The sequence below is a fragment of the Paroedura picta genome, chromosome 16 (genome assembly GCF_049243985.1).
Source record: "Paroedura picta isolate Pp20150507F chromosome 16, Ppicta_v3.0, whole genome shotgun sequence".
Lineage (NCBI taxonomy): Eukaryota > Metazoa > Chordata > Lepidosauria > Squamata > Gekkonidae > Paroedura > Paroedura picta.
In genome coordinates, this window is record NC_135384.1 from 22,131,589 (window position 1) to 22,152,005 (window position 20,417).

General features: G+C 47.0%; 2 protein-coding genes across 3 annotated transcripts; one reads left to right on the forward strand and one right to left on the reverse strand.

Moving 5' to 3' along the window:
• Positions 1–12: 12 nt before the first annotated feature.
• LOC143825783 (Golgi-associated RAB2 interactor protein 5A-like) lies at positions 13–18,206 on the reverse strand. Its single transcript, XM_077314098.1, has 6 exons — positions 18,043–18,206; positions 16,142–16,226; positions 7,239–7,363; positions 5,086–5,264; positions 3,745–3,973; positions 13–435 (listed from the first exon to the last, which is right to left on the reverse strand). The coding sequence occupies exons 3-5, from the start codon at positions 7,320–7,322 to the stop codon at positions 3,745–3,747; spliced, it is 492 nt and encodes a 163-aa protein (XP_077170213.1). The 5' UTR covers positions 7,323–7,363; positions 16,142–16,226; positions 18,043–18,206; the 3' UTR covers positions 13–435.
• Positions 10,244–19,338, forward strand: EMC10 (ER membrane protein complex subunit 10). 2 transcript variants are annotated; one of them, XM_077314095.1, is made up of 8 exons: positions 10,244–10,414; positions 14,358–14,424; positions 15,591–15,703; positions 16,176–16,280; positions 16,546–16,727; positions 17,467–17,560; positions 17,743–17,832; positions 18,594–18,683. In XM_077314095.1, the coding sequence occupies exons 1-7, from the start codon at positions 10,259–10,261 to the stop codon at positions 17,824–17,826; spliced, it is 801 nt and encodes a 266-aa protein (XP_077170210.1). In that variant the 5' UTR covers positions 10,244–10,258; the 3' UTR covers positions 17,827–17,832; positions 18,594–18,683. The 2 variants fall into 2 exon arrangements, with proteins under 2 accessions (XP_077170210.1, XP_077170209.1); XM_077314094.1 differs by lacking the exon at positions 17,743–17,832 and having other exon boundaries at positions 18,594–19,338.
• The last annotated feature ends 1,079 nt before the right edge of the window (positions 19,339–20,417 follow it).

Sequence of the window (20,417 nt, forward strand, 5' to 3'; positions counted from 1 at the left end):
GTGTTTGATCATATAATTCCTCATCCAGGATGCAGAGTAACAGCCTTGCTGTGGAAGTGGGAGGACAGCCATATTGTATTTTTCTCCCCATCTTGGTTGCTTCCCTTCCCCTGAAAAAAAAACGTCTGTACTACATGTACTTTCTACCACAGGACAAGTGGAACATTCAGCGCACAAATAATATACTTGCTCAAGTTTCTCAATATGGCAAGGCCTTTTAAGAACTAAGCTAACGGTTCCTCTTGTTAAACCACAATATATGGGCAGCCTTCAGCAAATGTTAGAAGTGGGAAGTTTAAAGGGCTACAAAATAAATACTGGGGAATAAAGCATATCTTACCTGAAGCAGTAAAAGCCATCAGTGTTGTCTACGGTGTCTTAAGTTCCAGGTGTAAAATTCAAAATGTGAGTCCAGGGAGAAAAATTGCACTATCCCTGCAACAGAAGTATAGTCAACAATGTGGAAACATAACAAGTTAGAAATACATGTCCATTTCTTGAGCACAACCTGAGCACATAAAAAGACTCTTATCGCTACTGGAATGTCAAAATATTTCTGCTCCAGTGAGGAAGGCAGAGATCTTCAAAATGTCTCAACACTACTGTTCTTGGGGCCTACCTACACAGTAGACACAAGCACCAATAGCAAAAGCCCTATAGCTATTCCTCCAAGAGAAAAGCCGCTTCAGGAGGGATGATTTGGAGAAGAGAAGCTGCTGAAGGAGAGGGAATGGAGCCCTTTCCTGGTGCATTACTGCCCTGCTCCAAATCACTCCCTCAAACCTCTTTCAGATGAGGATCCATAGAAAACATCTCAGCTTCACTGTGTCCATAACCAGTTGACTCTAACCAGCATTTTTGCTTTGACGACTCAAAAGAGAGTTATAGGGCTGCAAGCTCATGGTTGGGAAATTCTTAGGGATCTTGCAGTAGAGTCTGGGGAGGGCAGGGTCTGGGGAGAGGGGGACATCAATGGGTTATACTCTCCAAAGTAGGCATCTTCTCCAAGGCAACTGATCTCTCTTGTCTGGGGATCTGTTACAATTTGGGGAGATCTCCAGGCCCTACCTCGAGGCTGGCAAATCGTAGGAAATTCATGGACCAAAGCCATGTGGGATAGGGGATATAAACAGTAAAACTGGTAGCAATGAAGTTTAAAAAGCTGGTTAGATCCAACCCAATCGCTCCCCATTAGGTTGAACGCTGCATCAGTCATCCACCTTGCCACTCTCCCCTGCTTCATGGCGGTTGCCCATCTTCTTTTAGCTCTCTGGTTTAGAGCAAATGTGATTTAACCACAGAGATATTTAGAAAAGGATGCAGCAATTTACCACGTATTCTCGGATTCAAGTGAAGCTGCCTGTAGCTATCGTGGAAAATGCATCTTGTGTTGCTTTTTTCGAAAGGTAATACAGTTTTTAAGCAGTGTCCTCCAAACTTCATAGTCTTGTAAACAGCATTAGTTGGGAAGATGGCTTTTTAAATTGTGAACTGTATTATGTGATACCAATGCAATCATGGAAGTGTAATAACATTAAAAATGCAGATTTGTGTGAGCAGCACTGGAAATATACTGCATTATTATCTTTATTGAGCCATTTATTTATTTATTTGTGGAAATCAAGTCCAATGTTGCTGGAGAAATTTATTTCAGTCGCCCCTGGTGGAGGGAGGAGAATGGAGGGGATCCCCAAAAGAAAATGAGTGATATGAAAAAAATATCTGAAGCAGAACTGATAAAACAATGCCATATTTTGGAAAAACACAACCTCGTTCTCTTTGACATTGTGAGACCTAAACGATCAACTCTGGTTCAGTTCTTCGAGGGGTCCCCATGGGAGATTATACGAATGCCCAAGGCAAAGTTCCTACAGAGGAACCAGACGTTAATACCACTTTATTGGATCCAATCAGCTTTTATGCTGGTGAAAAAGGGAGGGCTCCCTTTGGCCATCCGAAGAGACTATACCAGGCTTTCTCAACAAGGGTTTTGTGATGGTCCTGGGAGGGTTTCACCAATTGGGAGTTATTTTTTAAATTTAAATATACATATGGTCATGTCGACCCACCCACCCCCTTCCACCCACCCCGTTCCACAAGCTGCAGGCCCTGCAGGAGCCTCCGGCATTCCGCAGGGCCTGCAAAACGGAGCTCTTCCACCAGGTCTATGGTTGAGGCCGGTGCACTTAAGAAGATCTGTATGACCCACCCACCCCTTTCAGGATAGAGCTATGTGTATGGCGGCCATGGGTTTCATCTGTCCCCCCTTTCCTCCTCTCTCTATGAGATTGTATTGGGGGGGGGCAATGGGATTGAATTAGTATGGAATTGTTTTTTTCTGTCATATCTTTTTTGATTTTTAGGTTTTTATTGGGGATTTTATGCAGACTTTGTAACCCGCCATGAGCCATTTGGGAGTGGTGGGTAAGAAATTGAAGTAATAAATAATAATAAATAATAATAAAATGGCCAGTGATGGGCCTGGGAGGGGGGTGGGAAGGGAAAGGGCCCAGTCATATAAATCCTTGCCAGTCACCCATGGTGGCGACTGAAGTCCAGAGAGGTAAGTACTCCTACATATGCTGCAGTGGAAGCATCAAGGTGTTTACGCTCCATTTCCAAGCATGCAACACACCTTAAGCTTGGAAAGATGCAATTATCACAGAGCAGCCAACCCTGTTGTATCTGTCTCTGTGTCTGTCTGACTGGTTGTTGCATCAATGAAGTGGTCTTGATGGGATAATTTGCATGTCCATCCAACTTTGTAGGAAGGGGATTGGTGAGCAAATTGCGTGTGAGAGATGGATCAGCTATGGCGCTGATCCAAGCTTGGGTATGAAGGGGAGACTGATCTACACACAGAATTTGGATGATCAGATGAGTAAGAAACACTTTTATTGGGAGCAGGGGGGAATCATCTCTTTCGCAGGGGTCATCTAGTCCAACCCCCTGCACTATGCAGGACACTCACATCCCTATCGCTCATCTACTGCAACCTGCCACCTCTTTGCCTTCACAGAATCAGCCTCTCCGCCAGATGGCTCTCCAGCCTCTGTTTTAAAATCTCCAAAGATGGAGAACCCACCACCTCCTGAGGAAGCCTGCTCCACTGAGGAACCGCTCTGACTGTCAGGAACTTCTTCCGGATGTTTAGACGGAATTTCTTTTGAATTAATTTCATCCCATTCGTTCTGGTCTCCTGAGGGTTGCCAGGTCAGGGTTGGGAAAAATCTCAGGGATTCAGCGGGTGTAGCCTGACGTGCAAAGAAGCAACAGAATGCGCTAGTAGCTGAATCTGGTTGCCTCATAAAGTTCTGGAGCCAGTCAAGAGCCTTGGTGGCCCTTGCAACCATTTGGAACTCCAACCTGCTTGATTTCTCTAAATGAATTTCTGAAGAACAGTTAGCCAAAAAATTGCGTGAACCAAAGGCTTTTTAATGAATTGTTAAAATGTTTGTATATTCTAGCCATTGTTGGTTGTTGGGCAGAAATAATTATATTTGTATTGTTTGAAATAAGGTTATTTGGGGGGGGGGGGAAGACTCTTAATTTTTGCCATGGCTTATCAGTACATGCTTACACAGTAACTGCTTTTGCTGTTGTCAAGAGACTGACAAGCCCCCTTCCCCCACATGGCGCACACTTTAAGAAGCTGGCATTCTTCATGGTTCCTACAGCAACCAACGAGGTACAAGGCAGAGTCCTCTAAATGTTTGATTCTTCGGGAGGGAAACTGCGGCTCACCTATGATGACCTCCTGGTCACAGCAGGACAGGGGTAGTAGCTCAGGTATTCTGGCTGGCACATATGCAGACGGTAGAGCAACTGTATCCACTGCCCAAAGACACTGTTCAGCTTTGAGGGATGCACCAGAAGCTGCAGGTAGAACAGGCGGCCACTAGCCAGCTTCACTTTTAATTGGTGATGGGTCCTGCTGTGGATGTAGATCCGGACAAACTTCAAGGGCAGGAGCCTGGAGGTCAAGAGGAATGTGTGCTCATGGATCACAGAATCACAGAATCATAGAGTTGGTAGGGGCCATACAGGCCATCTAGTCCAACCCCCTGCTCAACGCAGGATCAGCCCAAAGCATCCTAAAGCATCCAAGAAAAGTGTGTATCCAACCTTTGCTTGAAGACTGCCAGTGAGGGGGAGCTCACCACCTCCTTAGGCAGCCTATTCCGCTGCTGAACTACTCTGACTGTGAAAATTTTTTTCCTGATATTTAGCCTATATCGTTGTAATTGTAGTCAGGAGATGACAAAAAGTAAACCTCTCTCCTATTACACAGTCTCAGTTTGTGACTGTGCTTTTTTCCCCTGATAGCACTTCCTATTGCCCTGCAGAGTTGATTCAGGTGCTGTTGTTGACCTAAAATATGTCCAGGTAACACTAAGGAAATGGAAACCATCAACCACCTGTCTCTGTGAAACCCAACTGGGAATAACATATTGTGCATCTGACAACTTTTGTGGCTCTTGCACCTTTATGCCACAGTAAAGCTGCTAGGCATTAATGTGTGACTATTTTCTTGTTGCTGGTAACTGACTAGCAGTTATTCCCCCGCCGCCCCAATTTTCACCAGTATTTGTTTCAGAAACGTGTGTAAGATCATTTAATTACTGGGGGGGGGAATCTAGGGAATCTTTCCAAGCTTGTGCAGAGGATCTTCCCCACCCCTGAATGATCTCAGCCAAAGCCCATACATCTAGGGCGGGGGTGGGCAAGCTGCAGCCCTCCATACATCCATGGACTACAATTCCCATGAGCCCCTGCCAGCAAATGCTGGCAGGGGTTCATGGGAATTGTAGTCCATGGACATCTGGAGGGCTGCAGTTTGCCCACCCCTGATCTAGGGTATTCACAGACAAGACTTAGGGTTGCCACCTCCAGATTGGGGAATTCCTGGACATTTGTGGGAGAGGGTTGGGACCTCAATGGGGTATAATGTCATGGAGTCCACCCCACAAAGGAGCCTTTTCTCCAGTGGAACTGATCAACTGTGGCGATCTCCAGGCCCCTCCTGGAGGCTGGCCACCATATGACAGCAAAATGTCCTTGTGCACAAATGTGATGAGGACTCACACAGTAAGTTGCAGTTGTTCTCCCGGGACAAGCATGGGTCTGGGACGCTTGCAGGTACATATATCCTTTGGGTAAGCGACAGGCCGTGCCAGCAACATAAGATCGGGCAGTTCCAAGGCTGAACTGCTGGCTGCAATCCCCATGGTTACCCTGTTTGCCACCTCCCCTGATTTTGTGACCTGGAAAGAGATAATCGTTTTGAAGGGCTTCTTGAGGCACATAATAACAATTCCCGGGGAAACTCTACACTGCAGGCGGGCTTCCCAAACATCTCATGCTGGAAATTCGCTTGAGCCTTCTGCTAAATAAAAGGGACGTGGCACTCTTCAGAACACAGAACTGACTCATCTCAACCTGTTTCAGGTCAAGAAGTCAGTGCATGAAGGAGTTTGAAGCCGTTCTATGTGCATGCTGCAGTCTTGAGCTGAACTGGGCAATGTTATTGTGGGAGCTGGGGACTCACAGCTGTTAAGAGGCATGGGTCATCCAGAGCCTGTGTCATAAGATACAACTGCTCCATAACTCAAAAGGGGCTGTTGCATGCAAAAGATCTAAGGCTGCCATTTCCAGGTTGGAAGAAACCTGGAGATTTTGGGGGTGGGGCTGGCAGAGAGTGGGGTTTGGGGAGGGGAAGGTCTTCAGTAGGGTATAATGCCATACGGTCTGCCTTCTAAGCAGCCATTTTCTCCAGCTGAACTGATTTCTGTTGCCTGGTGAACTGTTTCTGATGAACTGTAATTCAGGGGGATCCCCAGACCCCACCTTGAGGCTGGCTTCTTCTTTAAAAATCCTGGGTTCTGCTCCCAGCATCTCCAGTTAAAAAGGATCAGGAAGTGGGTGATGGGAAAGACCTCCACATGGAGACCATTGAGATCCATTGCCCATCTGAGTAGACCAGGGGTCCCCAGCCTTTTTGAACCTGTGGGCACATTTTGCATTCTGACATAGAATGGTGGGTGTAGCGACAAAATGCCTGACACAGGAAGTAGAGCCAGCCACAAAATGAATGCCATAACTTAATCTTTATGTTGTGCTTGCAGCTGCTGCCAAAGCAACATTTTAAAAAAATCAAGGCCAATCAAAGCCAATCATACACCTAGCTGAGGAAAAGCCCTACCTGTCCCCAGCTACTTCCTCAAAATGCTTGGCAGGCACCAGAAAGTGTCAGTGGGCCTTCTGACACCCCTGGGCAACGTGTTGGGGACCGCTGGATCAGACAATATTAACTTTGATGGGCCAAGGGCCTGATTCTTTATATGGTAGCTTCTTGTGTTCAAAAGGTGGAGCCATGATCCTGGCTGTGGTCAGGTCAGATAGACTTTTTTTGTTATGCCCTGCAAAGAAATCTTTCCAACACCCCAGAACTTATAATTTGGTTTTCATTTTTAGGCTTTGTAAACAATTAGATCACAATATTTTCTGTTTGGTCTGTGAGAGTATGAATTTGGGGATGTATTAGCCACCCAAATTTGTGGGCCTTTGGTATGTGGTAGGATACCGAATTTAAATAAATTACAGGGAATAAATCTGGATCGGGACAGAGAAGCTGTTAGGAAGATGATGGACTCTAATGAAGGGCCATCTGCCAGGGATTTCATACATTTTACTTCCTCCTCATTCTTAAGTGATTGGTGCAAGGACCTCTGGCTTGTGCCTGAAAAGGGGTTGAATTTAAGTTTCTGAACTCCTAATCCAGCTGACTGTCAGACTATGTCTCTTCAGGAGAAGCATCGTGTCTTCCCTGGTATGGAAAAAGAAAGGTTAGGAATAATTTGGAATCAGGATTTCTGCTCTCTGGAAGGAAGTGTCTGTTCTTGGTTGTGGTGGACAGTGCTGTCAAGTCGCAGCTGACTTATGACAACCACAGAGGTTTTTCAAGGCAAGAGATATTCAGAGGTGGCTTGTCATGGCCTGCAGCTGCATAGCAACTTTTGACTTTCTTAGTGGTCTTCCAGTCAGGCAATAACCGGGGCTGACCCTGCATAGCTTCTGCGAGCAGACAATTTCAAGATAGCTTGGGCTTAGGGTCTTAAGATCCCAGAATCTGTTCTGGAGCAATGCGGCTGCTTCACTTAGCCTAGTGGTTGGATTGTTGTTGTTTGAGGGCAAGGATTCATGAGTGCTGTCCCCAGCTCCCTTCCCCTCTGCCTCACCTGGACAAAATTACTTTCAAACACAGGGCAGTTCTTCAGCTCATGGTATTCCCCACTGGCTAGCAATTTTTGTAGATCCCCCATTCCAAAGCTGGAGTGTCTGGTAGCGTCCTGGCTCCTGGAACCTGGAGGAAGAATCAGAAGGGGAAATGATGCAATGTTGTATTTCTTGTGCATTTCTACGCTGGCTTAAGCAGTTGGGGAAAAGTTAGTTTTCTCTGGCTGGTAAATAATTAACAATACTTAATTACCAATGGTGGAGTCTCTCTGCTTGCTTTCCTGAAGCTCACTGCCTAAAAACGACACCCCTCCTTTAGTCTCTGGTTGCTTTTTCCTTCCCACAATTTTTTTAAAGCAAGGATCAGCAATGTAGTGCCCATGGACACCATGGTGACTGTCAATTTATCCCGGATTTCGACCGGTAACTCATTCCACCACATCAGAGCCAGGCTCTGGTCAAGGTTTTTGAAGCCAGGGATTACCAAAATGGTGGTGTTTTGCAGAGCACAACAGGGAACATATTGGGGGAGACAGTCCTTCAGGTATGCATGGCCGAGACCATGTAGGGCAGTGGTCCCCAACCTTTTTATCACCGGGGGCCACTCAACGCTTGACAATTTTACTGAGGCCCACTGCCCTAACGCTCTCTGACTCTGGTCGCTATGGTAATGTTTAAACATCCCTTCAAAATAAGATACAGACACGCCACAACAATGAACATTTTAAGGAACATTTTATTTTCAAGGAAATTTTAACTCATGACAATGACAAATCAATGGGAACCCTGAGCTTGTTTCTCTGCAACAAGATAGTCACATGTGCGTCTGCCAGATCGTGGATGAAGTAAAGGGACAGGGGGGGGGGGGAGAAGGCATCCTTTGCGGCCCACCTCCAGTTAGTCGACGGACCACATGTGGTCCGCAGCCCACAGGTTGGGGATCGCTAATGTAGGGCCTTACATGGCAGTGTCAAAAACTTGATCCTGATGCACAATGCTACCAGTAGCTAATGCAGCTGCCTTTCCCAGTTTGTCTAGCATGGTGGCAGGTTTAGCCCATCAGGACTTCTGATTGGCCACTGGAAATCTATGTAGATTTAAAATAATGTTTGGGCCGTAGCTGCCACCCCATCACAAAAAATTCTGTGCCATGACTGAAGAGATTCTCAGTTAATCTGCCCATCTGATGAAAAGAAATGTCATTCTAGCATTTGTGGATGATCTACTAAGCCTCTTTTTCCATCAGAACATGCCACCTTTTTAGTAAATGTTGGCAATATAGAAGACTGGAAATTTGCTTGTTGTTTTTTTAAAGAAATGTTGAAAGGCCCTACTCTTTCCCTGTCAGAAACTGGGGAACAGGAACATTGGAGGGGGCACGACTCAGTGGTAGTGTCTGCTTTGCTGACAGAAGGTTGAAGAGGAGAAAATTAGTTGAAGAGGAGAAAAATTTTCTAAACCCGTTTTTTTCTGCTCTGCAAGTCTCAAAGCGGCTTACACGTTCAATCCTATATTTCTGTTTTAAAAGGATCAGGTAGGTGAGGTGAAAGGCTATGCCTAAGACCCTGAAGAGCCCAGTTCTTACTAGGCCAGCAGCCTCAGTCAGGTCCAGTTCCTGGTTCTGCAGGCCCTGGGTAGTAAGTATGCACATCTTCTTCCTGGTCTCAAGCCTTCCTGCAGCCCAGGCTCAGTTGCCTGTACCACCTGCACACCCTTTCTCCAACCGCACTGGCCAGTGTGTGCAGTGCACCAGGAATACTGCCACCAGGCACCATCCACACGCCATTCCCCGGTTAAGCTCAGCAAACCACTGGGGAAGGGCATGCAGGTGGTATGGCAGGTCAGTGGGGAGGCTTCGGAAGCCACAGTCCCACCAGATGTCATAGGCCCTGGCAACTGGCCCACCTCAGGATATGCTGACACCAGTCCTGGACTCAGTAGAAGGCAGATTGGGGTGACATTTAGCGGAGTAGCTGCAGATCAGTGGAAGACTACCTACTTTGTATGCAGAAAATACCAGATTCAGTCACTGGCATATTTACTTATTTGTTTTAATAGACTGCTCCTCTCCACAAGAGGGTTTGGGACGGTTGACATCAGGGGTGAGCAAACTGTGGCCCTCCAGATGTCCATGGACTACAATTCCCATGAGCCCCTGCCACCAAATGCTAGCAGGGGCTCATAGAAATTGTAGTCCATGGACATTTGGAGGGGCGGTTTGCCCACCCCTGATAAACGGACTCTAACATTCTTAGTGGAGCCTCTTGTGGCGCAGAGTGGTAAGGCAGCCGTCTGACAGCTTTGCCCATAAGGCTGGGAGTTCAATCCCAGCAGCCGGCTCAAGGTTGACTCAGCCTTCCATCCTTCCGAGGTCGGTAAAATGAGTACCCAGCTTGCTGGGGGGTAAACGGTAATGACTGGGGAAGGCACTGGCAAACCACCCCGTATTGAGTCTGCCAAGAAAACGCTAGAGGGCGTCACCCCAAGGGTCAGACATGACTCGGTGCTTGCACAGGGGATACCTTTACCTTTACCTTTTTAACATTCTTAGTAAAAAGAATCACAAAGCTTCTACCATGGACCTTGACAGCCACATGTCTGACTCTGTACTAAAGCAGCTCTGTGGGTGCCCAGATAGCGGGAAGGTGCAAGAATTGAGGTGCTGCAGGATATTCACATCAGCCTGGATGTCTTAACAGTCTTCCAAAGGGGAAAGGCATCCGGGACTCAGTTTTTGAACATGAGCATCCGGGACTCAGTTTTTGTTGTGCTGCTTCAGACCAACACGGCTGCCCACTTCAATCTAAACTGCTGCAGTCTGGGCGGCGGTTGTTTTCAAGCCGCTGCATTTGCAAAAAAGAAAGAAAAAGGGTCCCCGATAGTCTCCTTCCGCCCGCTTTTGCCCACAGCGTCACCAGGAAGGGGCGGAGCCTTCCGCCCAACTCGCGCCTCCGCTGATTGGTTCTTTCGACGCTCCGCTGCTCCCTCGTGGCCCACCGGCCTATCCCAGGTCGCCTTGCGGATGCCGGCTCCCCTGTCACGTGACCCCGCAAACATGGCGGCTTCCGAAAGGCGGCGGCTCTTTCTCCCCGTGTTTCTCTTGCTTCTCGCGTCGCCTCCGTCGCCTCCCGTTCAGGCCGCCGGAGTCGGGAGCTGCCGGGGAGAGCCGGGCCTCAGGGTAAGTCGCGGGGTCGGGAGTGGGTCTCGCTGGGATTGGCAGGCCCAACAGTGGCTTAGCCGCTGAGCCCTTTTAAATATTTAGTAGGTGCATGAATATTCATGAGCCAAGTAGCGGTTTGGGGTGCGGATTGGCGAGGCGTGCTGGGAGGTTTCTGAGCAACCCGTACGAAGCTGAGCGGCAAAGAGCGGTTTTGCTCCAGTCTGTTGCCGTTTCGTCCTTCCCCTAAAGAGCTCTTATTCTGGCGTCACAACAGTCCTGTGAGGTGGGTTAGGCGAAGACTGACTGGCTGAGAGGAGGAATAGGTCGATCTAGCCTCCACATTTGGCCTGCTGTTGACCCTCCAGAGGAATTGTGTAAGGCTGGACCAGATAGACCACTGGGTTGATAGATTCATGGAGGATAAGTCTGTCAATGGCCACTAGCCATGGTAACTGAGGAGAATCTTCATGTACAGAGGCACTATGCCTCTGAATCCCAGAGCCAGGAGGCAACATCAGGCCTCTACGCCCCATTGCTAGCCATCCAGAGGAACAGGTTGGCCACTGGGTGGAAAAGGATGCTGGACCAGATGGACTTTTGATCTGATCCAGCAGGGCTCTTCTTATGTTCAGAGTTTCTTTGTGGCTGGGTGGGGCTTTGCCCTGCGTCTCCCAGATCCTGGTCTACCATGCTGACCCTCGCATCATCCTAGTTGCTGCTTGTACTGCATCACATGTATGGTAACCCCATATCCTGGCCACTTTTCTATGAAAACACGAGAAGGGCTCTGGGGTTTCTTGATGGCCTAGAATGGTTTTCTGAATGGGTGGGAGCTAATTAATTTTATACCAATATTAAACTAGTTAAATATTTATCAGGTGATATGACCATGTTTGGTCATGTTGACCCCACTAATGGTCACTGATGGGCCTCGACAGGGTAGGAAGGTAGGTGCCCTGGGTGGATGTGCACACAGCTCTGCTTCTCAACCATATTCTCCAAAATAGGACCATTTCTGGAATTTCTCGAAGCCTGAAGAATGTTTCAGGGGTTTGTCAACGGTAAAAAAAAGTTGAAAATGGTTGGCCTAGCTACATAGACTGAGTCAGACCGTTACTCTGTCTAGTATTGTCTGCTCTGACAGCTGCTCTCCAGTTAGAGGCCTTTCCCAGCACATACCATTTGGTCCCTTTGACTGGAGAAGCTGAGGACAGAATCTGTGGGGCCATTTACACACAGAACAGATGATCTACCACTGTGCCACAACCCCTACGATCCTGCTTCCTGCAAAGGGTGATAAGTTGGCTTGGACGTTCACAGCAGGGATGCAGAGACCTAAACCATCTTCTGCTGTCACCTAATACTCACTTGTTCCTGGGTTTCCTAAAACTACACTCAAAAATTAAAACACCAGCAAAAATAGACTTTCAGAAACAGCAAAACAGTGAGAAATAAAGCAAAATGCGGACTGCACAAGCTTGACAATTCAGCAGTATTACCTAAAAGTTGCAAAGATTGATACTTTTAGAAATGTACAGCATCATAATGTGGAGTGGGGTGGAAAAGGAAAAAGAAAAAGCTTGTATCTAAAACTCTTGGACAACAAATTCTGGTATCCAGAGCCATACAATTTGTGAATGTGGAAACCTTCAGCCATTGTGGCTAATGCCTATCTTTCATTTGTCTACTCTCCTTTTGAAGCTAGTAGCCCCCACCATATCCTGTGACAGTGAGTGCCACAGCTTTATTTGGAAGTAAACCCTACAGAATTGAAGCACAAGCCTATGTATGTATATACTCAGGAGAAAGATCAGTTGAACTCAGCATAGACTTGTTCTTCAGATGCTCAGAGTTCAGCAGGCTGCTTCTAAGGGGACCTTCTGATGCTGTAGCTCTTAAAATAATGAGATCTGAACACAATGGAAAAATGGGCAAATGAGAACAAGATGCAGTTTAATAAAGATAAGTGTAAAGTTCTACATCTGGGTCAGAAAAATGAAAAGCATGCCTACTAAATGGGGGATACGCTTCTAGGTAACACTGTGTGTGAATGAGACCTTGGGGTACTTGTGGATTGTAAACTAAACATGAGCAGGCAGTGTGATGCAGCGGTAAAAAGGCGAATGCCATTTTGGGCTGTATCAACAGGGGCATCACATCAAAATAACAAGATGTCATAGTCCCATTGTATACAGCACTGGTCAGACCACATCTGGAATACTTTGTGCAGTTCTGGAGGCCTTACTTCAAGAAGGATGTGGATAAAATTGAAAGGGTACAGAGGAGAGCGACAAGGATGATCAGGGGCCAAGGGACCAAGCCCTATGAAGATAGGTTGAGGGACTTGGGAATGTTCAGCCTGGAGAAAAGGAGGTTGAGAGGGGACATGATAGCCCTCTTTACGTATTTGAAAGGTTGTCGCTTAGAGGAGGGCAGGTTGCTGTTTCCGTTGGCCACAGAGGAAAGGACGCACAGTAATGGGTTTAAAGTACAAGTACAACGATATAGGCTAGATGTCAGGAAAAATGTTTTCACAGTCAGAGTAGTTCAGCAGTGGAATAGGCTGCCTAAGGAGGTGGTGAGCTCCCCCTCATTGGCAGTCTTCAAGCAAAGGTTGGATACACACTTTCCTTGGATGCTTTAGGATGCTTTGGGTTGATCCTGCGTTGAGCAGGGGGTTGGATTAGATGGCCTGTATGGCCCTTTCCAACTCTATGATTCTGTGATTGTAATGTGGAAATGGTTGTGTCATTCCAAAAGCACACTTGTGTCTAGAGGTAGAGCACAGAACAAAAATGCAGGCTGTGTTGCTATTACAGAATATAGTTATATCAGTGGCTTTTAGTGTTCAAGATGCATGATTGCTTTATCGATACATGGATATGTAGCGAGGTATATGGAAACATTTCTGATGCTGTATTTTTCAATGGTAATTTTCCACCCCATATTTACTGTTCATCAGTTATTGTCAGGGCTGTTGTGCTGCAGATCAGTTATGTCAGCTCAGCAAAATATAGGATATGAAGCATGGACAAACCCCAGGGCTTGTAGTGTAATTCCCTACTTCTGGCAACTTTATTCCAAGTTTGCTAACATATATTTAGATTATTTGTTTAATTTTGAATAGGAAAACTTTCTGATTCAAAACCCACATCATTGCACATATGAGTGTTGCATAGAAATCTGATGATGATTTCTTGCGTTTCATGGGGCTTTGGCCCCACTTGCAGGTACTTTTTTATTCTTTACAGGTATGCATATAATGTGCCAGTCAAGAAAAAAAAATATGCTGCAGTATTCACTCAAAAGAAGAGTTGCTTTTTATGCCCTGCCTTTGACTACCAGAAGGAGCCTCAAAGTGGCTGACAATTACCTTTCCTTTCTCTCCTTACAACAGATATCCTGTGAGGTAGATGGGGCTAAGAGAGCTCTGGCAAGGTTCTGTGAGAACAGCTGTATCAGTGTTGTGACAAGCCAAAGGTCACCTAGCTGGCTGCACGTGTAGGAGCGAGGAATCAATCTGCCTTGCCACATTAGAAGCTGCCACTCTTAACCCCTACACCAAGCTGGACTAATGTCCTATAATAAATGTTTATGTACGTATAATATTTTTAAGAGGGTTTTCTTCCTTTTGAGTTAATACAGCATTTGATTAAGGGACTTTAGTCCCCCAAACAGATGCCATAATCTCTCTTTATGAATAGCACTAAACCTGCATAATAAATTGGGACCTTCTCAATTGATGTGCAGGAGTTAGGATACCTGGTGTTTCATTTAAGGTACATGTTAGCACGTCTTTTGAGAGTCACTTACTATATAAGACAGACTGACTTTAAACAGCATTGTTGTAGTTGTTTACTGTTGGTTATGTCTTATGGGCACTGTGAGGTGTGCCTTGGGCATACGTGGTAAGATTAGGACAGCGGGAAGGTGAAGATTTGATCTTTCTCTTTCTTTACAGTCAGGCGAGTCTCGAGACTCTGAAACCTGTGGCCTAACTCTGCAACTGGAACACTCCTTTGAGCTAGGTGAGTGGGTGGAGGGTAGGTGGATGTGTGGGTGAAGAGAACATGTAAGCCTAGCAATTAATCATACTCATGCCTGACATAGAATAATCCATGTGTGACATCTAAATGCAGTGGGTATGAGATTCTGTTGATTACTCCCAATAAGCAGGTTTCACTGAATGAAAATCTCTTTATCAAAAGATTAGCAAGTTGATTATTGTGGGGCCCTTGCTAAAACTAAGGATTCTACCTCTACACCCTCGTATCTACCCTCTACCCAATGGTTTTTGGTGTGAAGGCATTTTCCTGACCAAATTGCTGGAACAAATGCAGCCGCTGATAAAGTCCAAAGACGGTGTGAAAGGTGGTTGTTCCCATACTTCAATCGGGGATCCCTCGGGCCAACTAGCTACAGTCACATCTATGCTAATCAATCAACATTGGATCAAATGCTCATACAGGATTAAAGACCACAGTAATATGCAGATAGGAGAGGAAACAACCTGTGACAGGGCAGCTGTAGCGATACTAGCAATACAAGGTAAAAGTATAAAATATGGTAATGATATCAGAACAATCCAAGGCAAGGGAAGCAATACAAGGAAATACATGGCTAATGCATTAAATATGGTTTTGACAGTTGGAGTGTAACATATAAGCTTGGACATCACAGGGAAAGATTCCTGTTCAGATGCACTATTGTATTCCGGAAGGGGTGATTAAAGAAGCGTATTAAAAACAACCCCTTTGTTCCAGTGGGTTGGAGGCCAGTTTTTCTGCAGGCAAAAATGAAAGAAGAGGCCCCTTTGACTATCAAAAAAGGCAGTGCTGGGAATCAGGTGAATTTGGCATGATCAAGCCATGGGCATCCCACACACTGTCTTGCTTGAACCCTTTGCAGCAGACCCTGCAACTTATCTTTTGCTTCTGCCACACAATTGTGCAGGCAGCACACACTGACCTGCATACGTTAGGCCTGGGGGGGGGGGCGGTTGGAGAAGGGGCAATGATGTGTTTTTTGGTTTACCTGGTGGGAAAGGTATCTTTCGTGGAGAACAAGGGGGAGACTGGTTACTAAGATTCCTGGAAGAATCCTTAAACCTACAGCATACATCTAGGGGCCTGGGTCCATCCTGTACGCGGAGAGCCGGGATCCGAGACTCTCTTGGTTTTCTTTTCTCCCACAGATGACAGTATTCAGTTTAAAAAGCGGGGGACTCTCCTATGGAATATGACCCCCGACTCTAGCCTCTCCCTAAGCCAGAAGCAGTTAACTGAGGAGGAACGCAATAAACTTAGGGTGAGTGTGCATGCATGCGAGAGAGGGCACTTGGCTTTGCTTATGGGTAGTGATGCAGGGCTGTCATGATATCACAGCTCAAAGTTCTTGCTGTGAAACCTTTGAGGGAGGGTGCGGATAGAGCTTGGGTATCTATGGCAGGCCTGTCTTTGCAGGGTGGAATTTGTCTGGCACAGAATCAGGCAAACGAGTATCTAGCTCTCCTGACCGAGGACAGAAACTTCAAAATTCCTCTCCCTCTCTCCCACTGCCCTTTTTTTTTTTTTTTTAAAGCCCTCTGAATCATGGAAGCAGAATAAGTTATTCTCAATCAAGATAATGTATTCTGATCCCTTGTTTTTTCAGTTCGCATGGACATGGATGTGGCTTTTTACATCTTATTGGAAGGAAGGAGGAGGGCTGATAGATATGGGGGTTAGAGGCAAAGAATTTCCATACCAACAGTGCCTTTTTTTCCGCCTGCAAATTCCAGGAGATAGCTACCGAAGGTGGACTCTACCGGGTGCGGATCCCGCGACGGGCCCTAGGGAGCACAGAGGAGAATGGAGTTGAATACGTCACCTCCTTTGTCCGGGCGGTGAGTGTCTTCTGATGGTAGTTTTAGGAAGGCCTTTCCATGAGAGCCACAATTCGGCTACCTCTGCTATAGAGGATGCTAATGGCTGGGATGTTGTAAAGGAATGGCCTTCCTTTACCTAAAAATAGGACCAACCCCTGCAGAGGGAAGAGATGAACCCCATTTGCTCACTTCTAACCACCTTATGCGGCTCATCACACATAGGAAAGCCTGGGATCATCTAAAACATCTGTCTCTTCCTCTTCCCCCCCCCCCCCTGCCACAGTGCTCCATGGTAGAGTCGCATCTGTCTGACAGGCTGACAGTTCACACGGATGTGGCTGGGAATGTAATCGGCCTCTCCATCGTTACCATCCCGGGCTCCTGCCATGGGGCTGAGGTGGAAGACGTGGACTTGGAACAGTTCAATACCACCGTCCTTCTCCAGCAGCCCATCCCTGCGGCCATGTGAGTTTTCTGTACGTCACCAGGTGGGCCTGGTGTTGGGTGTTGACAGAGCTGAAGAGGTTTGCAGCTGGGGAGTCTGGGTTTGCCCAGGAGGGGAATGAAATGGGCACTTCCTGCTGTTGCCAGGACTCTGGAGCTCCATGCCTCAGCAAGGGGGCCTCTGTTGTCTTCCTGAGGGGAGATGAGCTTCTTGCAGGTTAGAGATGAGGGACTGAAGCCATTCGTCAGCATCTAGGTCCTCTGGAAAGTTGTAGGTGGAAAAGAGCTCTCAGATTCTCAGCCAAGGATCTAAAGGTGGTGGGGAAGTTACCAAGTAGAATCTTTTCAAGCTAGGTAGCTCTGTTAGTCTGTCTGTAGGAAAGAGCAAGAGTTCAGTAGCACCTTCCAGACTAACAAAATTTGTGGCCGGTTATAAGCTTTTGTGAGTCATTAACCATTTCTCTCTGATATTTTGCAATATACATCTCGGCACTTTTTTCCTGAGTGAAAAAGTTCGACTTTTGCTGTCCGTTCGCTGTGAAGTCGTAAACCACTTTCGCTGACCCGTGAAAGCTCCTCCCCTGCCACAAATTTTGTTATTATTTATTAAACATTTATGCCGCCACTCCTAGGCTAGCTAGCTTGCAGCATCTCACATCAGCAATAAAATACAGTAAAACGACACAACATAATTAAGGGCTTCTCTTATGTTCTTCAGTGTGTTCTCTTGTCTCTGAAAGCCTGTGGTTTCCTTCCCCAGACCTGAGACGGCAGCATTTATTAGACACTTGGAGCAGGAGCAGGCACAGAAAGCCAAGAATCCACAGGAACAGAAATCCTTCTTTGCCAAATACGTAAGTATTCTCCTTTCCCCCCCACAAGACATCCACGTTACGGAGATGGCCTGCTGGCTTGTCTCTCGAGGGTGGGGAGAACTGGGCCCCTTCCACCCTGCTTTCCAGTCACCCACCTAGGTATGCAGAAGTGTGGGGGATGCACTCCCCACTCTGATATCTGTTCTCCCCAATCCCTGCAGTGGCATTTAATTCTGGGCGGGGCAGTGCTTCTCCTAGTGACCAGCTCCGCAACAGCCCCTCGGGAGCCGGGACGTCAGCCCTGAGCCTAAGTAATGCCACCCCCTGCCTCGCCTTGCTTCCATCTTCTTCTGCACACTTCTGAATAAGCTTGACACTGCCTTCCTAATTTTCCTCCTAAAGGCAAAAAAAGGCTTCTCCGCTCCAGAAACAGAGGCTCCTCTCATTCTTGCACACTGATTCTGTGTTAGGGTGGGAGGCTCTTGAGGAAGATAGAGTGTCCCTCCACCATGCTGGCTTACCTCAGTGGGCTGCTTTGGAGTGCAGAGGATTCTGGGAGCTGCCCAAACTTTAAAAGATGCTTCAAGTCTTGCAGGTCCCGAGCTCCCTAGAGAAAGCAAGGCAGTTGTAGCATCCAAGCCGGGCACACCCTCTCTCCTTCTCACTTGTATCCTGCCAGGTGGCTTCCCTGCCTTTGTGTGTCCCCCTGCATGGTAGAAGCAGATCTCCCTTTCTTGGTGGCAGGCCTTTTTTTTTCATGGATACAACCAACTCTCCCCGGTGGCTGGGTGGCTGTCACTCAGGCAAAACTGGGTGCAATCCCTGGTGAAGGGAGGTGTCGTGATCAGGGCCTGAAGAAGGGACAGGGTTTGTGTGCAGTGTGGGAAGGAGAGAGAGGCTGTGAGGGGGCAGGTGATTTGATGTCAGGTAACCCTTCCCAGAGGTCGAGGGATGAAGGTGTAGTCTAGAGAAAGGTATTGCCTTTAAAGTAGAAGTGGATGTAGAGGAGCCCAGTTTGGCACAGAAGGAAGACTCTTTAGGTAATTGACTTCTCTCTTTCCTCCCCCTGCAGTGGATGTACATCATTCCCATCGTCCTCTTCCTGATGATGTCAGGAGCGCCTGATGCAGGTGGCCAGGGAGGGGGCAACGGGGGCAGTGCCGGAGGAGGGGGACGATGAGGGGAGCTTTGTCTCTTCCCCCACATCGGGAAGAGGAGTGGTGTAAATAAATTATTACCGGAGGAACGTCATCCCTCGCCTGGTTTCTGATTGTTGCAGGTTGGGTTGTTTTAAAAGCTTACATGTAGGGATGACCGTATGTCACTTGAAAATATGAAGGAGGCTGTTTATTTTGTAAGCCTGATTAAACGGAATGTGATAGATCCATATATCTAGGAGCCCATAGAACCTAGGAATCCCTAGTGGAAAGGGGCACTCCTGAAGGGGGGGTGGGAGGGGCCCTGGCGGGTTCTAAGGGAGAGAATTCCAAAAGAGCTACTAATCAGAGAGGGAGACTTGGCATTGGAGAGAAATATGAGGTGGAGATTTGGTGGAAGAGGGAGGATATAGGAGAGCCTCTGGGCCAAACAAGGTTGCGTGTCTCAGAAAGACAGGGGCACTGTGGCCGCCTCAGTACTCACAGGCAATCCAGGCTACTCATGGGCTTAAGGAGAGCCCAGGTCTCTGACAGAACAGACGGGTGAAGCTGAACGCTCGTATTTGGTGTAAGTGAATAGATGTTATGTAAAAGATCTATGAACTGATTTCTAAAACTTTATGTTGAACAGTTTAATAAACCTTTTATTAACAAATTCAAGTGGAGAGTCACAAAAGTTCCCTTCCTCCCAGAGACAAGTGACAGGCGTGAGAAGCACACACACACATATCGGGAAGCATATCTTTCCTTAATGGGGGGGGGGGTTACTCACATTCAAGGAATTCTTGACACGCTACAGTTAGCCGTGCCTTTCTGTGTGTACCAGAGCAGTCTAGACAAGGAGATGTGAGTTTCCAAGACGGTGACGGAGCAGTAGTAGCGTCACTAGAGGCTCTCCTACATATTTCTGCTCTGATTAGCTTTTGGAGCTTGTTTGGGTGGCTTGCTTTAATCACCGATGCTACATGAAGTATTTTGAGACTTTACAGCCAAGCTTGGAACGCTAAATATCCAGTCGGATTTATTTACACTTAAAAATCTGCAGACTTGTATGCCGATAACTGAGTGCCGCTAATTAAGAGTTTCTACTTTGGAGTTCCTTGGAGGAGTCACCTATACTGAAGATAAAACCTCCATTATCTGTAACTAGCAGCTCTAGACCTTTGGGCTGGGATTATATGCCGTCTGCTGTATTTACAGTTTGTTTTGCTTTGTTACATCCTTATTAATAAGATAAGAGGGCAGAAAATGGCATAAAACGTTTTCTTTCTTCCCCTCTGAATTTTATCTGTTTACTTGCTCACCCTTCTGATTGAGAGTACCTTTTATTGTTTATTCTATGACAAAGGGGATTCATGGAGCTGAGCATTATAGTGCTGGGTTTATTTTAGGCATCTCTGTAGGCTGGGGTGATCGCTCCTTAACACCGTCAAGTGTATCTTTGGATAGAATCATAGAGTTGGAAGGGGCCATACAGGCCATCTAGTCCAACCCCCTGCTCAATGCAGGATCAGCCCAAACAGGATGCTGTTTGTGTCCCTCCATCTCTGTGCTCCTTGACCCCCTTTCAGTCTCATTCTTGGCTCCTCTCAGCTGAGCTCCAGAAAGCAGTAGCTCCTTTCAGGAATCTTCTAGCTCAGAGTCCCCCAGTGTGGTGCCCAGCAGTATTGCCTTTATTTCCCAATTTACTCTGGCTGTTGGTTGGAGGGAGGGGAGGGGCTACACTGGCCTCAGGCTAG

Excerpts from the sequence above, each read along its gene's own strand:
- LOC143825783 (XM_077314098.1), bottom strand. The coding sequence starts at position 7,322 with ATGGGGGATCTACAAAAATTGCTAGCCAGTGGGGAATACCATGAGCTG. Across the intron at positions 5,265-7,238 it reads TTGAAAGTAATTTTGTCCAG|GTCACAAAATCAGGGGAGGT; the intron begins GTGAGGCAGAGG and ends ATCTCTTTCCAG. Across the intron at positions 3,974-5,085 it reads GAACAACTGCAACTTACTGT|GCTCCTGCCCTTGAAGTTTG; the intron begins GTGAGTCCTCAT and ends CTTGACCTCCAG.
- EMC10 (XM_077314094.1), top strand. The coding sequence starts at position 10,259 with ATGCCGGCTCCCCTGTCACGTGACCCCGCAAACATGGCGGCTTCCGAA. Across the intron at positions 14,425-15,590 it reads GGAACACTCCTTTGAGCTAG|ATGACAGTATTCAGTTTAAA; the intron begins GTGAGTGGGTGG and ends TTTCTCCCACAG. Across the intron at positions 15,704-16,175 it reads AGGAACGCAATAAACTTAGG|GAGATAGCTACCGAAGGTGG; the intron begins GTGAGTGTGCAT and ends TGCAAATTCCAG.